Source organism: Vigna umbellata, chromosome 9 (genome assembly GCF_029865625.1).
Source record: "Vigna umbellata cultivar VRB3 chromosome 9, Vumbellata_1.0, whole genome shotgun sequence".
Taxonomy (NCBI): domain Eukaryota; kingdom Viridiplantae; phylum Streptophyta; class Magnoliopsida; order Fabales; family Fabaceae; genus Vigna; species Vigna umbellata.
The window spans coordinates 30,431,708-30,447,507 of NC_142173.1; the positions used below are offsets into that span (position 1 = coordinate 30,431,708).

Genomic DNA, 15,800 nt, shown 5'->3' on the forward strand with positions numbered 1-15,800 from the left:
TATATTCTCAATCCATATGCATGCAAGAAGAGAGAGATGCTACAGGTGGTGGAGGGAAATATGTAGTTGCAAACATGAAGAGTAGACCAATGGTTAGATACTTCAAAAACAAACACACAAAAACTAATTTCTTGCTCAATTAGATTAGAAATTTTTGACATGGATTGAGAATACAACAAAAATGTGCACCTCCCCACTACATTACAAACCATATACAACAATGATTTATAAGGAAATAAGGAAGTGAATCCTCCTCTCCCTTTTCCCCAATAACCTATTCTCAATCATACAAATGTGCACCTCCCCACTACATTATGTTAGCAACCTAAATAAGTAGCACATCAAAGGAGATGAGAAGATAAATGAATAAAGATGAAAAATGGAAGAGCGGATATTATGAGTAAAATCAGTTGGAAAGCAAGGCGAGCATTACAAGATAATGAAGATGACTATGATCTACATAAAAAAACATCCTTCCCAAATTCAGTATCCCTGTCCCTGTTGTGCTCAACAACTTCTTAACAAAGACTCATATATTCTGTAACTGCGAAAAGGAGATACGGATTACTGAGCCAGAAAGTGTGCTGGCATTCTTGCACACAAGGGCTTCAGTAGCCTGTTCCTCATTCTCAAACTGAACCAGAGCCTGTTTTTTCCCACTCATCTCAAAGACTTTGCTGTTGACAACGGTTCCATGCTCCTCTACAAGGTTCACAATCTCCTCCTCAGTGATGTCTTGTGGGAGTGTGGACAAATGGATAATCTTTGTAGGAGAGCAGCAATAACGGTAGTTTTTGGCTGCGTTACGGTTGAAACGGTTGAGATTTGAACTGATGTATTCACGTGTGTCAGCACCTTGGGTTATGTGTGGATGCTTGGAGAAGTTGACCTCTAACTGTTTCTCAAACAACACGGCTCCCTACAACACAAAGTTGAAAATGTTGACCAGCTTAAAACGAGAAAAGAAGGAATATATAATAATTTGCAGGATTATAGACGATATAAAAAGTATTCAGTGTAATATCTTAACATAAAATTGCTACCAAGATCACTACAGAAAATCATGAATATAGTTCACCGTTCTTCAATTTTCTCACAGAATCAACACAAACCAACAATCAAAATTAAAGTTTTGGTGACTTAAATTTAATGACACTAAACTATGTTAACTCGTCAGAATATTCAACTGCTGTTTTTCATTAACAGTATATTTAACGCTGCCATCTCAAAAACATGGAACAATACCAATGATGTAACAAAAACAATGCATCAAAAGATACAAATGAAATAGTATAGAGCGCAAACCAAAATTGTTTAATAGTGAAAATGAAAAGAAAAAAAAATCTACTATAAACAGATAAGTTTTCTCTCATAAAATAAATCCATTAATTTCAGTCTAGCTCCATACAACATACATCAGCATCAAGAAAATAAAACCACGATAAAGGAAATAAATTTTAAGAGCTTCTTGGTAAAACAATTTCATGGACCGTTGTAGGCAACGCCAGTTGACATGGTAGAAAGTTCATAAAGGAAGATATATTTGGAAGTAAATATATCAACAGAACAACCAAAGTATGATAAATTTTAAGAGGGAACTTAAATATAGACGGATTAGAAACTGACGACTACAATCGAACCTTAGAAAAAGAAATATGACTTTGCTCTTACCAAACATTCTTCATTTTCTTTTAAAACTCTACAAACTCACTAATCAAACTTGCAACAAGTTGTCAAATAACATTGAAATTGTAGATAAAAAAATATTTAAATCATATATATGATGATATATCACCAAGAACAACAATAACCCATCCCTTGAGTAAGAGGCGTGACAAAAATCTAGTATCATAATATTTGAGCAGCAAGGTCTGAACTAAACACACCTTCAGAAAGTGTACAGCCAATTCAGCTTGAAAGCCATCACCCATCTGGATAAGTGCATGATCTGGTTTATTTCGGAGAAGTTTAATTCTCACAATATTCCCATAAATAGAGAACAAGTTGAATAGCTTATCCTCATCAATTCTCTGAAATAAGCAGATTTTAAGACAAGTAAGCAAGAAAGGGAGAGAACTTTATAGAAGCTAGAGAAAGTTCTTACATCAGAATTAAGATTTGATACAAGCACTGTACACCTCTCGTTTGTCCCAGTTATTCCAGGAGGCAAACCTCCCCCGAAGGCAGCTGCAATGGCTGCAGCATTAGCCATCTATAATTGAAAAAACAATAATAAATAAGTAAATTGCTTCTTTTTCAAAAAGAAAGAGAGCATCTTAATTTCTGATGTTTGTAGCAGTTTTACTAGAAATTAAAGATAAAAACAATGTTTTCATATCATCATGTAATTTATCTTAATCGAAAGAAATATCAGAGTTCAAGAAGCAAAATCCCAACTGACTGACTTCTCCCTATACCAATTAAAACCCAATTTGAAAAGCAAAATCAACTAAAAAGCACTAACCAAGTTGTTAGTAAACAAAAAATCCTATAAACTGGTAGGCTATAATTGTACAAACTTTGTATTCCGTACCTTTATATTTTACAAAGATTGGTAAGAGTTGGGATTAACTGTAACATATTTCTAATGTTACTTTCACACGATACAAAATGAATTATGATAACTTCATATAATCAACTGCGCAAGAATAGTATCTAATTGGAACTTCAAGTTGATCTGAAAATTACCCACCTGTGGAAATCCAACTGGAAGGAGAGAAGAAAAAGAACAAACATCAGTACATTAAAAAATAACACATTATGATAAATAAACCAAACCAATCAAAGCAGCTTAAAATATTTAGCACCTGCCCTGCCTCCAGAACCTTGAGCAGCATACATATTTCCCGCATCACCATATCCAGGCTGCTTAACAGAAGATAAAGTTAAAAAATATATATTAGAATGGACTTTATAAAGATCAACAGACATGATTCATAAACATATAAATGAAGAACCAAACAGAAAATACTTGCGAAGGTCTTCCTTTCTGCTCCGTTGGGAGATTTGGGTTGGTGAAGTCTCTGCGAAAGATGAAATGAAGTCAGCAACAATGTCATAAATAAGATGTCAGAAAGGAGATTATTCAGTGAATAAAAACAGAAACGTAAGGACTGACGGAATCAATATAAACAGAAACACAAACTGACTGAATCACCTTGAACGGTCATTATTGTAGTTCACTTGTAATTCATCAAGGCTGCAATTAAAATTAATTAAAAGTCCATGTAAGAAAACAAAGTAAATAAAAAGGCGGAGAGAAAACAAAGTAAAAAAAAAAAATCTATAAACACAAACAAAATTAGGTGGATAAATTTAACCTACTTTGAGAATTGAATGTCCAGCTGACAGCAACCATCATAAATATTGCGTCCCTAGAAATTTCCAAAAGTTCTATAGTTATTCAGAAACAATATTAGAACTAATAAGTCAAGTACAGGATGAAAGGAACTGTAAAACAAGCAACCTGAAGTGTACTTCTCGCATTAACAGCACTCTGACGTGATTGAAACTGGATGAGAGCTTGAAAGCCTACAAAGTTTGCAAAATCATGAAAACAGAATCAGTAGAACATACACTAACAATACATGCATAAATGAAATGTAACAGTTATAAAAAATCTAATAACAATCCTTATATCTGATTAGAAGGCAATGGCATGTTCACTATGTTACGTTGGTTTGTCAGCTCCTGTCAGTTTAGGTTTTTACAACTATTAGGTGGCTACCAATAAATAAAGTTCAGTTGTACTGTAACAATATATAAATATTAAGAGCAAGTTTATCCATTATCTATCTTCATATAATGTGGAATTTTTTTAAGTTGTTAGTTAATTGGTCTCTTTAGATGAATCTTGCATAAAGTGTCTTTTTCAATGATGATCAAGAAAGGAATGAAATATCTTTTTCACTTTTTGGACTTCAGATACATGGATTAGATTCATTTTTATATTAGGTAACAATATGTTCAAATTGTTATGTTTAACTAACTTTTTTATACATGATTTTCAATATAAAAATCTTGATTGTCAATTCAAATAATTCATAATGATATTCAATATATATATATATATATATATATATATATATATATATATATATATATATATATATATATATATATATATATATATATATACCGTGTCCTACATCTTGGAATTTATGTGTTGCAATGTCCGTGGTGTTTGTGCTTCACAGATAAAACCATTTCTATATAGCAAACATCTCATTAACACTTATTATTTCTCTCCACCTTTTTTCCTATGACATTATATCACCTATCATAGCTATATTTCTCTCTCTAGATGTTCATGGATGATTTTTTATTATTGTATTTTAGGAAAACAAGAAAGATGAGAATATAAGTGTAGGGCACAGTTCTTTGATCTTTTGGTTCTCTCATCTCCCTCTTTCTATCCTGTGTTTTGCTCTTATTCCCTCTTGCCCTCTTTCTTTTCTGTTTCTTTCTCTTTCAATCAGTATCCTACATTAGTGATATCTAGAGCCTAGTTTTCCTGTCACTAGACCAGAACCTATAGGTATGTAAACACAACTACACAAAATGAAAGAACGCTTCGTTCAAATTTAACAAAGGCTTGAAAAGGTTGATACACTGTTAGGCATGGGGGAGCACAATTCAGATCAGCTTTAGAGGCTATTGCCTGAAAGGGATATAACACCTGCAAGAAAATCATATGCGTTTGCGACAGCATCACACCTTGGCAGAATTTATCATAAATTAGATGCAATTCCCAGTAAACTTCCTTCATCTAAAGAATATCTTGATGCTTATATGGTTGGTCCGGTTTACAGGAAGAATATGCTACACTATCTCAGTGTGTTTATTCAAGCCAAGAGAGAAGCTCGTAGCTTGGCATATGAGCAACGAATCTCATTACAACAGCAGTATAGGGGAGAATGTTGACCAAAAACATGAATTAGTTGGCTCCAGGCAATGGGAACGCAGTAGCAGGTACACGAGATAAGGGGAAGCAGAGTAAGAATGTGTTCGGGAAGCAAAGTAAGTCGGCAGTTGGGATAGCCTAGAATGAAATTTTTGCCCCTCAAGAATTCTTAAAAAATGTTGAAATCTTAACTTTAAAAAAAGAAGCTTAATAGCCTATAATTTTTGTTTTTACCACCATACCAAGGTTGCCATTTGGGACATCACTTATCACAAAAGCAAGCATACATAACTTTTGTCATTTAACATTCATATACAACAACACTTCCTCAATACTGCATGTATCAGATCTACAGGTTACATGGAGCACTATTTGAGATATAGTGCTAGAGATCTTGTTTTTGTGTGTAATTTTGGGAAGAAGTTCTTCAAAACTTTGGGGAATGAACAGAAACTACACTCCCCTTACCATTTTGTTTGCATTTCAAGACCATTGAGCAATGGCTGAGCTTAAAAAGAGTTGGAGGGATAAAAATAATTAAGATTATAATGTATAAGTTAAATGTAACAATACCATCTCTGATAGGTGATTTTAAAAAAGTAATGGTATTCAAAAATATATTTTTCAACTAATTATCATTTAAGATATTCAAATATTACGTTAGTGATGTTTTCCTCCCCCATGGAATGGACAATTTTTTGTTTGGCAACTTTCAAAACTCTAACTTTCCGCACCTGCATTTTATAAATACACAAACTTTCAACCGTAATATGCCAAACTTTCATCCTCAAAAGTTGTATAAAAGAGTTTGGGTATTTACATAATGCAGACTAAAATGTGGAATCATAAAAAGTCAGATAAAAACCAAATGTTGTCACTTTTACAAGGATGAAAAGCATAATTAATTCTAAAATATTTTTTCTACTTCGTTAATAACACTTCTCAGATTACCTTTTACAACTATTAAAACCTCACCTGCTATTGAATAAAAAAAATAGAAAAGTTATTTATAATTTTTGTGAAGACTTTTGCAAGAAACATCAATTGTTTATAGAAAATCTAATATGTATAACATAAAAAATATTTCTATTAATCAAAAAATTTTCAGACAAATTTTGCACAAAAATCACGATAGCTTTAGTTAGTCGGCAACTGTTAGCTGGGATTACAACTATTGGATAGCTGCCTATAAATAAAGCATGGCTGTTGTATTTTTGACACACTGGAATGATAATACAGGTGGAGTGAATAGTTCGTTCATTTAATCCATCTATTTATCTCATCTCTCTCTATATCCTTTCCTTCCCAGAACTCCTCCAATCTTTCTGTGTTTTTTTTCTCTTTCCCCCTTACGTTCTATGTCACATTATGCGTTGAAAATTAAGGAGCATTCCACAACACATTGAAAAACCAAAGCCTTTACAAATTCATTAAATTTAAAGAACCCTGTTCTACTATTGTCCCATTTACTTACAAGCAACAACAACGTTTATCCTATGACGGCAGTTAGTTACATGGATCAATAGAAGACGCTATTGGGAACTTTCCAATTGAAAATTTTCATAAAATATTTTTCTATTTACATTCAATATATATAATATAAATATATATTTCCACATTTCGAAACAAACTATTACTATAACCTCAATTTAGCTAGTAAATGTCCAGATATAAAAAAAGTTGACAGGGAAGGAAAGAAGAGAAAGGGAGAAATCTGAAAATCTGACCAGCTGACTTCTGAAATGTTACAATCTTTTCCACAGATCCATGGGGTGAAAATACTTGAAACAGCACATCCACTGTTATAGGATACAGCATGTGATGAATTGTAACTAAGAGAATTCGGTTTGGCTGTGCATCCAGAGATCCCGACAGCATGACAGCATAGAGAAAGAGAAGAGATAGAGATAAAGGAGAATAAATAGAGGAAGTACATGATAAAGAGAAAGAGGAATATACAGAACATAACAATTTAACACTGGTCCGCGAAATGGGACAATCTTACATACAAAGACATTGGGGAGAGGGGCTGAAACTATATCATACAAAATATAAAAATAATAATTTCAACATGTTTTTTTAAGAAATAGACAAGATAGAGCATACACTCTTTTAAATAAAAAATATCAACACAAAAAACACCAACCTCATCTCCTCGTCCTTGACTTTGATCCATTGTTGTCAGTTCTTGATGTGAGGAAAACTGAACATAAACATTCCTCCCCCTAGGACAAAACAAAAGGATAAATCTATCGCTAAGGCAGTTTTATTATCAAAGAGAATGTACTAATACAAAACCAAAAATCTAATTATGAAACTACAGTCAATGCAATCATGTACATCCCCAAAATACAGAGCAAGCCATTTGTACCTTATACTTGGCTGGATATTTGCATAAAATTGTAAAGCATTAACTGCAGAAGGAACATCTTGCATTTGGAGAAGAGCCTACAAATATGGCACAGGTTGTACAAAAAATAATGAACTGAAACAACCTTAAGTTTATGCAGGAACTATCAGTTTCATTTAAAGGAATGAAAAAAGAAAACCTGATTTTTGGCACGCAACATAACAAGCTTGGTTATGACACCAAAAGGCTGAAACAGCTGGAGTAAATCATTCTGCAATCAAAGGAGAAAGGGATTACTAATTCCAGAAAGTAAAAACTCTAACATGTAAAGGAAGTATAATCATTCTATGATAAGACAATAAACACTAAAGTTCTACAATGAATCAAAAGTTGACTTCAACTCGCTTTGACAAGCAAAGATGTCTTGCAGCTTCTATGATATATCATGTGTGCATGCATGTATTTATTACAGCTCACAAAAAGGGTTGCAATCAAAAACTAAAAATCTAAAACGGAAAATGTAGAACCATATTATAAGAAGATTCAAAATTAGATATCCTGAGTGAGCCGATTTGATTTCCTTTTTCACTATTATTATTGTTTTCTAGAACAGTTCTCACTACTTACCTATCAATTTCTCATACAAATCCAATTAAATTTTGGAAACTGTAGAATGAAACAGTTACGAGATATTTTTTCATTCTCGATTTTCTTCTTGCTTAACATCTCTTGATTCCGAACTCTGCTTTGCGCCTCGCACCATCTCTTGATCTTTTGCGTATTGGAAATTAAAAAAGAACTTCCGAAAATAGAAATCAAACACCCTTGGTTACCTTACCACTCTCATTTCAGTCACCTTTTTGGTAATTGTATTGTTCTCATCACATCAAAATAAAGCTAAAGGTGTGCTTGCTAGGTGAGGAAAGAAATAAGGTGAATGGAAATGTGACAAATAATATAGATTTTAGAAGATAAGTTTGACAGAATAGAGAATAAATAGCCAAGAGAAAAATAGGACGACCAGTTTTCAACTGCCATGGAAACCAAAGCCGTGCCCTGTTCCTTTTTCATAAAAGCCTTTCACTGTTCACTTCTACTCCACTGCAGATAGTGAAGAACTAAAATTAAAGGTATCCATGGCTCTGTACTTTTCTTCTACCCCATTTTCACTCTACCAAAACACAATCCAAAACTTATTATATCTCCTGTGTTTCCTCTCCCTCCTCCCTATTTCTCCTCTATTTCATTGCTACCCTATTTTCACTCTACAAACCAGCCATGAAAACATCCAACAAGAGAGAGAAAGAAAAAGTACTTCAGATATTTCGTGCCCAACGTTTCGAACGTGAACGACTTTGGAAGGTTCGGTCATTGTAAACTAACCTGCAAATACCAGAAAATACATATAATGATGACGATGTTGATGAACCACTTCAACTGTTTTTTTTTTTTCCGTTTCACTTGTTCAGTTTATGAATAGCATAAAAACACAGTTCTAGTTTGAATCAAACTAAAAACAAAAGGCAAGGAACTGGAGCAAAAGCTCGCAGTTGGCATGCTCCAAAATCCTCACTCTAAAACTGACGAACAAGTACAATAACCCCCCAAAAAAGCTTGAAGGCTTCCACCATTCCGATTTTTCGCAAAACCCAATTGGACTAAATCACGATCGATGCCAATAAATTATAATGCAAAGAATCATGGTGCTTCACAGACGAAGCACCAATCACGAAAGAAGGAGAAAAATAAAACATGAAATTTTAATCACGCACTCTATCAAACTGGAAAAAAGTCGCATATCCAAGTGGAGACCTAAATCTATGAACAGTCAGAACAAAAGGCAGTCAAGAAAATCCCAAAAAAGGAAAGGATATGTCCAAATTCAAGCCCAGAACCCTAAAGTTGAAGGAAATTGTGACATATCGGCAAAGCAAACACACCGCAGGTTTCTTCGTTCCAAAAAGAGAAGCAGAGAGAGGGAGAGAGAGAAATTGCCTGAAAGAGGTGAGAGACAAATAGAGAAAAAGGAAGAGGATGAGAGAGAGTTAAAGAAGAGTGGCACGTATGAAATCGTGAATCTGTTACTGTTACCCTATCTTATGTTGGGTAATGTAACTCAGTTGCGGCTTTATACAAGAGAGAACCTTAGATTGAATTTAAGTTCGCATTGAAAGTGTGATGATTTGCATTTGCTCAAAAGTGGTTTTTGGTCTCATTACAAACATTCAATCAACTACTCCAAACTTATCCATCTCTTTTTGAGTTGGCATTTCGTGCTTATCTGGCCTAACCAACTTCTTTACTATTTGTTCATTTCTTTTTCATTTCATATAATTCGAGAGTGACTCATAAGTGTATAATAACTTATTTAGCTTACCAGTTAAAAAATCCCACTTACATGTAATGTGAAAAAAAGAAAAAAGCATAACGCAATATTACCATACTGCTTTAATATTATTATTTTGCACATCATTGACATCTAAAAGTAATTTTTTGTTGACATATATTAAAACTACTTTATTTTAAACGCTCTTATGATAAAAGATTTAATAATTAACAATTTTATAAAATGAAGATTTACTTAAAACCATTTGAAAACATTTATCCAATCACACACAAATATTAATCTACGCAAACAAAGAGAGAGATATCTCAGAATATATCCGTTTAATAAACCATCGAGTGTTATGTGATACATAAGGTTATGATACCATGCTCTTCAAATGCCATTGCCAGTTTAAATGGAAACAAAAATTAGGGAAATGTGCTAAATGTTGCAATGAACTTATTTTAGTTACTTATAAGTTACTCAATGAGTGACCATGTGATCATTACAGGAATCAAATTAAATTATTTACAACAAGCTTAAAATAGGAATGAAATTCAAACCATAGAATCCACATTGCATGATTCAACTCCTTCGAGGTTATTCCACATTACTACTAAGGTTCAGGATAAAATTATCAACTAAATAATTCTTCAAGCACATACGGTCCATCAAAATCTAACTAAAAACATACAGCAAACGGTCCACAGTACCAAAATATCGAAAACGGCTAGCATGTCACTTATGAATTAAGTTTCAGCAAAAAATAATATGAAAACCACTAACTAAAACTGGGACATTATATAAATAAAATCATAAACAAAATTTGAAGTATTTTTAATAGAGAAATCTCCCTCGAACAAAAGTTAAGTGAAATTACGAAGGGAAACACTACAACCCATAATGCCAAAAAGGAAACACTACAAAGTTTAAAAGGAGCGATGGAAAACAAATAGAATTTTAAAGGTAAGTTCCAGCTTTTCCATCCGATTATCATATTTATGCTTTGAGGCGTCCAAAGAACTTCTGCTTCTCCTGTGTGGTCTGGAAGCGACCGTGTCCAAACTTTGAGGAGGTATCGATAAACTTGAGTTTGATCTCCTCAAGGGCAACACGAGAAGTCTGCTTAAGCAGGGACTGGCGCAAAGTAAGAACTCTTTTCTTGGGGCCAACACAGCATCCTTTCACCATGATGAAATCGTCCTTCACAATACCATAGTGAGGGAACCCACCCATGGGGGTAATGTCTTTCTCAGTCCTGCATCCCAAATAATGCAGGGTTAGTTGGACTTGAACAAAAATTACTGCATAACTTATTGCAGGTAACCATAACCAAAGACACTAAACTCACCTATCGAACTCGGTAAGAGCAGAGTGAGACTCATCTCCAGCTTTACCGAGCTTGTAAACCTTTTTGTTCAACTCGGTCCTGTGGTGGTATCCATTCTGACCAGCCCTGGCAACAGTGAATGAAACTCTGGCAGGGTGCCAGGCACCAATACAAGCTACCTTCCTCAAACCCCTGTGAGTCTTACGGGGAAGACGAGTAACACCCCAACGAGTTACAACACCCTCATAACCCTTACCCTTTGTCACTCCTATGATGTCAATCATCTCATCTTTCTGGAACACAGCATCAATGGGGACCTGTTTCTCAAAGAAACTGTACGCAAAGTCCACCTTCTGTGCAATAGAACCACCATTCACCTGAATTTCCATGATATGGGCTTTCTTCTGCTTCAGCCCTTTCATTTTCCTGATCTGTAAGATCAAAGGCAGAAAGCTAAGATTAGAATAATATTTCAATAAACAACTCTTGATAAATGGAAGTGACCTTAAATTCGGAATTTTACAAACACAACTCAGAAAGAAACCAGTATTACAATTCGACATCAGTACAAATAATGGCCAAAAGCAGACAATGACAAGACTATAGTTGCGCAGATAACACTGAAACAGCCCAAAAAGAAATATTTGAAACAGTTAGGAGTCAGAAATCTCGTGTGGAAAATGCCGCTCATAGCACCAAAATTTATGATGCTGCGTTAGCACATGAATTTCATCATTCTCAATAGGCACGAAAAACAGACGTAAAAGTGGGGTAAATGGTTAAAGACAAGCCCAAACTTCCATGTATAAAACAAAACCACCACCGGAAAAAATGAAATAAAGTCAAAACAAAAGTATGTGAGCACCTGAGTGTGAGCCAAAACACGAATCACAGTAGCATACTTCTTTAGTTTCTCCAGCTGAGTCTCAATGTTCTTCTTCCCCTCGTCAGTTTCATACTGCTTTGAGTACTTGGTGAAAGCCTTCTTCTTGGACTTGCACCAGTTCTTATAGAACCTACGCTTCAGTTCCTCGCTCAAGTGCTGAGCCCATACAGTGTTCAAGGTACGAAGACCACGGGGAGTTTTCACATAACCCACAACACCAACAACAACCATGGGAGGGGTCTCAATAATTGTCACAGGCTCACAAGTTTCCTTCTTGTGAAGCTCTGATATAAAAGCATAAATACAGTTAAATGAATACAGGTTCCATAATATCAACATCAAACAGAAAGCTAAATGAAAAGGTTAAATAAGGCAATACTGTTGAAAACAGGTACTAGTGAAACAATGAAATAATATTGGCATTACAAATTTGAAAACCATAAAACACTGAAAGCATCCAGTTTAATACTTTCTAAACCGATGAAAACTTAACTAAAATGAAGTGATAATGTAAAACCGAAAATTATAAACGGTTAATTTCAATTCCATTATCCGTATCATTATTTACATGCTCTCAACATGCAAAAATACGGCAACAAATCACACCGACAACAGACCTGTAGTTGACAATCTACTTGGTATCCGACTAAAAAACAGGATTGACAACATTCGTATATTCATTAACCTAAATTAGTAAAAAAAATAAAAAAGATGGACAGAACGGAACTTACTTGATCCTGGCTTCTCGACCTCTCTAACAATGTGAGTCATACCAGCCTTGTAACCCAAGAATGCAGTCAACTTGGGTGACTTGGATGGATCATCCTTAGGGAATGCCTTCACTGCAAAGTTAATGACAATTACAGGATATCAAAATCATGGTGTTATAAAACCAATAAATAAAAACAGGCTCCTCATTAAAAAACATAAAAATAAAAATGTTTTACTATTCAATAGCTTAAAAACCTGATAGAGTAAAACAAAACAGCATTAGGAGTTTAAAACAACATTCAAAATTGATGTGGAGGTAAATCATCATTGGATCTCTTAAGCAAGAACAATATTCAGCATTCAAAATTACATGTGTAACTATAGTGAAATCGATAATTAAATAAAAGTAAAAGCACACACTTAGAGGATAAGGAGTGATAAAAACAGAAGAAAAATAAACCTTTTCCCCTGTGACGAGCAGCACGCTTCCTGGGGAGAAATCCCAGAGACCCGTGCCTTGGGTGTTCGAACTTCCTGTGAGACATCCTATAGAGAGAAAATGCAAATAAAAAAACGTGAATAATTCATTCAGACGAAAAAGTGAGCATAAAATAGGAGATAACTTGAACACAGAAGCCAAGGAAACAAATTGTCCTTGCAACTGCTTCCGGATTCGGAAAAGTACAAACACCACAAAGAATTGAAATGAACATAAATTTTGCTACGAATTGCAGCGAAAGAAATCAAGGAATGCAAATAATTGAATAGGAAAACGAGAAAACACAAATGAGCAGAGAGATCGGAAAGAGGAGAACCTGAGACTGCTCCTGCTGCTACGGCGAACAAAGACCCGAGTAGAGAGGCACTGAACTAAAACCCTACTTCCTTTGTGCCATTTATAGGACTACGCCTTATTCATTTATAATTTATGGGCTAGGGTTTGGGCCATTTGAATGGGCTTCAATTTTAATTTCCCGCTTTAGTATACCCATCCAGTCCAATGGTAGTGGTGGCATTTTCAAAAAAGTTAAATATTTTTTAGTGTCTAAATTTATGTATTTTAATAATTATAAAAATTATTTATTATTAGTTATATATATATATAATGTAGGGAAAAATATCTTACATAAAATAACTAACTATTTTAAGATCATATTAAAAATAAGTAATATATTTTTATTAATATAAATAAGATAGTTACATATATTTTGTATTTACATGTTTAACCCATCACGTAGTCTTAACATTATATTTTTATTAAGAATAATTATAATCTACTTAGATACTTAAAATTAACTTTCTACATGTTAATTTTTGTATTTTATGTTTTATGATTTTAAAAATTTATTTTCTAAAATATAATGAATAAGAATTTTTTTTATTTAAAGACAAAAATAATAAATTGTGTGTTATACTTTTAAGAATAACTAATTATAATATATTATGTGATATTAAAAGTTTACTATTATTATTATTATTCTTTTATTTGTTAAATATAATATAATGTAATTTAATTCATAATATATTTGTATATTTTGGTATTGCTGTTTATTCTACATGCAAAATGATCAATATGTAATTATAAAATAAAATGATACACAGTAATTTCCTTTTAATAATATTTTTCAAATAAAAACTAATCATTATTCAAAAATAATATAATTTTTTTTCATGATATATTAAAAATAAAAAAGGTACATTCGAGTATATTAATTATATAAATATTAAATATATTACTCGAAGTATACATAAAAAATGTAATTGTTTTAATTAGAAATTCACTTTTAGTACTATAATAAATAAATAATAATAACTAAAAAATTTATATTTAAAATAAAAGCTAAATTAAGCCAGGATAATATACGAGAAACTTAATACATGTTTAAGTTTTATATTTTTTGTTTTAAATGTATTTTGTTTGGGGTGGAATTGCCTTATTTTTTATATTATATGTAATTTAAATATATTTTATTAATACTTATAAAACAGTAAAAGGTATGTTTTTTTTCTTTATAGATAAAATTTGTGTATGATATTATCAAAAGTATTTTATATTATTTGACATTGTAATATAAAAATTAATGTATAGAAAATAAATTATAAGCTCTAAGTAAAATATAATTATTTAAAAAAATATATAGTGTTCTTAATAAAATATAATATTAAACATACTCATCAAATAAAATTATATATAATTTATATAATTATCTAAGCGCTTACTTTATCATTAAATAAGTACGTAAGATAATCTACCAGTAATAAATGGATTTAATATATGTTTAAAATTTATTTAATGTAAGATATTCTTATACAATATTAGTTGATTTCATATTTAAGCATAACATTATTGGTTTTTTTATCTACTAATATATTGATCGCGGATGAAAAAATGAATGACTTTATCATATAAGTGGATTTGAGAAAATGAATGAATAGAGAATATATGAGAAAAACAACTCAACTCGTCTGGGTTTACACAAAAGTCCCTAACTATAAAAGAATCTATTATTCAATGAAAATCATTGCAAAATACTATTCTAACTATTCTCAATCGTTTTATATATGGAGAGATAGATAAATTTCAAATAATGGGTTTTATAATTATATAATAATAATAGAAATGTTAACAATATAAAAATTAATAATAATAATAATAATAATAATAATACAGTAGTTACATTTTATTTTAAATTAATTTTTAAATTCTAAGATTAAATTATAATCTTATAATTTAATTAAATAACAATATATATATTCTATTAAATCAATCACCTCATTCATCAATTTTTACAAACTTTTATTCCATTTCTCAATGTGTTTTCTTTAATTCAAAATACTTCATTTTTGTCTCACCTTTTCCTCAAATTCACTTATTTTAATTTTTCTAAATTTATCACCCGATCCAAATATAAGTTAGTAATAATTTATGTTGAGAGATCTTTGATCTAAATCACCCTCTCTTATTCATAAAAAAAATAGAAATTTCTCCCTTCTTCCTCTGTTTACAATTCAATCCTAATTTATTTCCTTCTGTCCTGGTTTTCTTAAAACCCTTTTCTCCATTTTGTGACACATTAAAAAGCAAGGTAAATTTTGAATAGCATTATATTAGATAAGTTTTCTCAATTCTCCTTCTATTTATAGCTAGACACGTATGATAGAGTTGTAAAAGAAAAAATAAACTTTTTGAGTTAAGATGTTAGTACGATAATTGTTGGTTAAATTTTTTTTTAAGTGATTAAGGAAATATCGAGGTGCTTTTAATTTTATCCGTTTCTTTCACCTGGGCAATGA

The 15,800-nt window shown here is 32.1% G+C and overlaps 2 protein-coding genes across 3 annotated transcripts; both read right to left on the reverse strand.

Moving 5' to 3' along the window:
* Nucleotides 1-367: 367 nt before the first annotated feature.
* On the reverse strand, nt 368-9,406 carry LOC124824251 (polypyrimidine tract-binding protein homolog 3-like). 2 transcript variants are annotated; one of them, XM_088098446.1, is made up of 15 exons: nt 9,249-9,406; nt 8,569-8,636; nt 7,453-7,524; nt 7,275-7,351; nt 7,050-7,128; nt 6,631-6,754; nt 3,467-3,531; nt 3,325-3,374; nt 3,158-3,199; nt 2,972-3,023; nt 2,808-2,865; nt 2,693-2,706; nt 2,105-2,212; nt 1,887-2,030; nt 368-919 (listed from the first exon to the last, which is right to left on the reverse strand). In XM_088098446.1, the coding sequence occupies exons 2-15, from the start codon at nt 8,623-8,625 to the stop codon at nt 530-532; spliced, it is 1,332 nt and encodes a 443-aa protein (XP_087954572.1). In that variant the 5' UTR covers nt 8,626-8,636; nt 9,249-9,406; the 3' UTR covers nt 368-529. The 2 variants fall into 2 exon arrangements, with proteins under 2 accessions (XP_087954572.1, XP_087954573.1); XM_088098447.1 differs by lacking the exon at nt 8,569-8,636 and having other exon boundaries at nt 9,249-9,393.
* Nucleotides 9,407-10,361: 955 nt separating this feature from the next.
* On the reverse strand, nt 10,362-13,427 carry LOC124824252 (large ribosomal subunit protein uL3-like). The gene is made up of 6 exons (XM_047296665.2): nt 13,322-13,427; nt 12,967-13,052; nt 12,527-12,637; nt 11,775-12,079; nt 10,931-11,340; nt 10,362-10,837 (listed from the first exon to the last, which is right to left on the reverse strand). The coding sequence occupies exons 2-6, from the start codon at nt 13,049-13,051 to the stop codon at nt 10,579-10,581; spliced, it is 1,170 nt and encodes a 389-aa protein (XP_047152621.1). The 5' UTR covers nt 13,052; nt 13,322-13,427; the 3' UTR covers nt 10,362-10,578.
* Between the last annotated feature and the right edge of the window lie 2,373 nt (nt 13,428-15,800).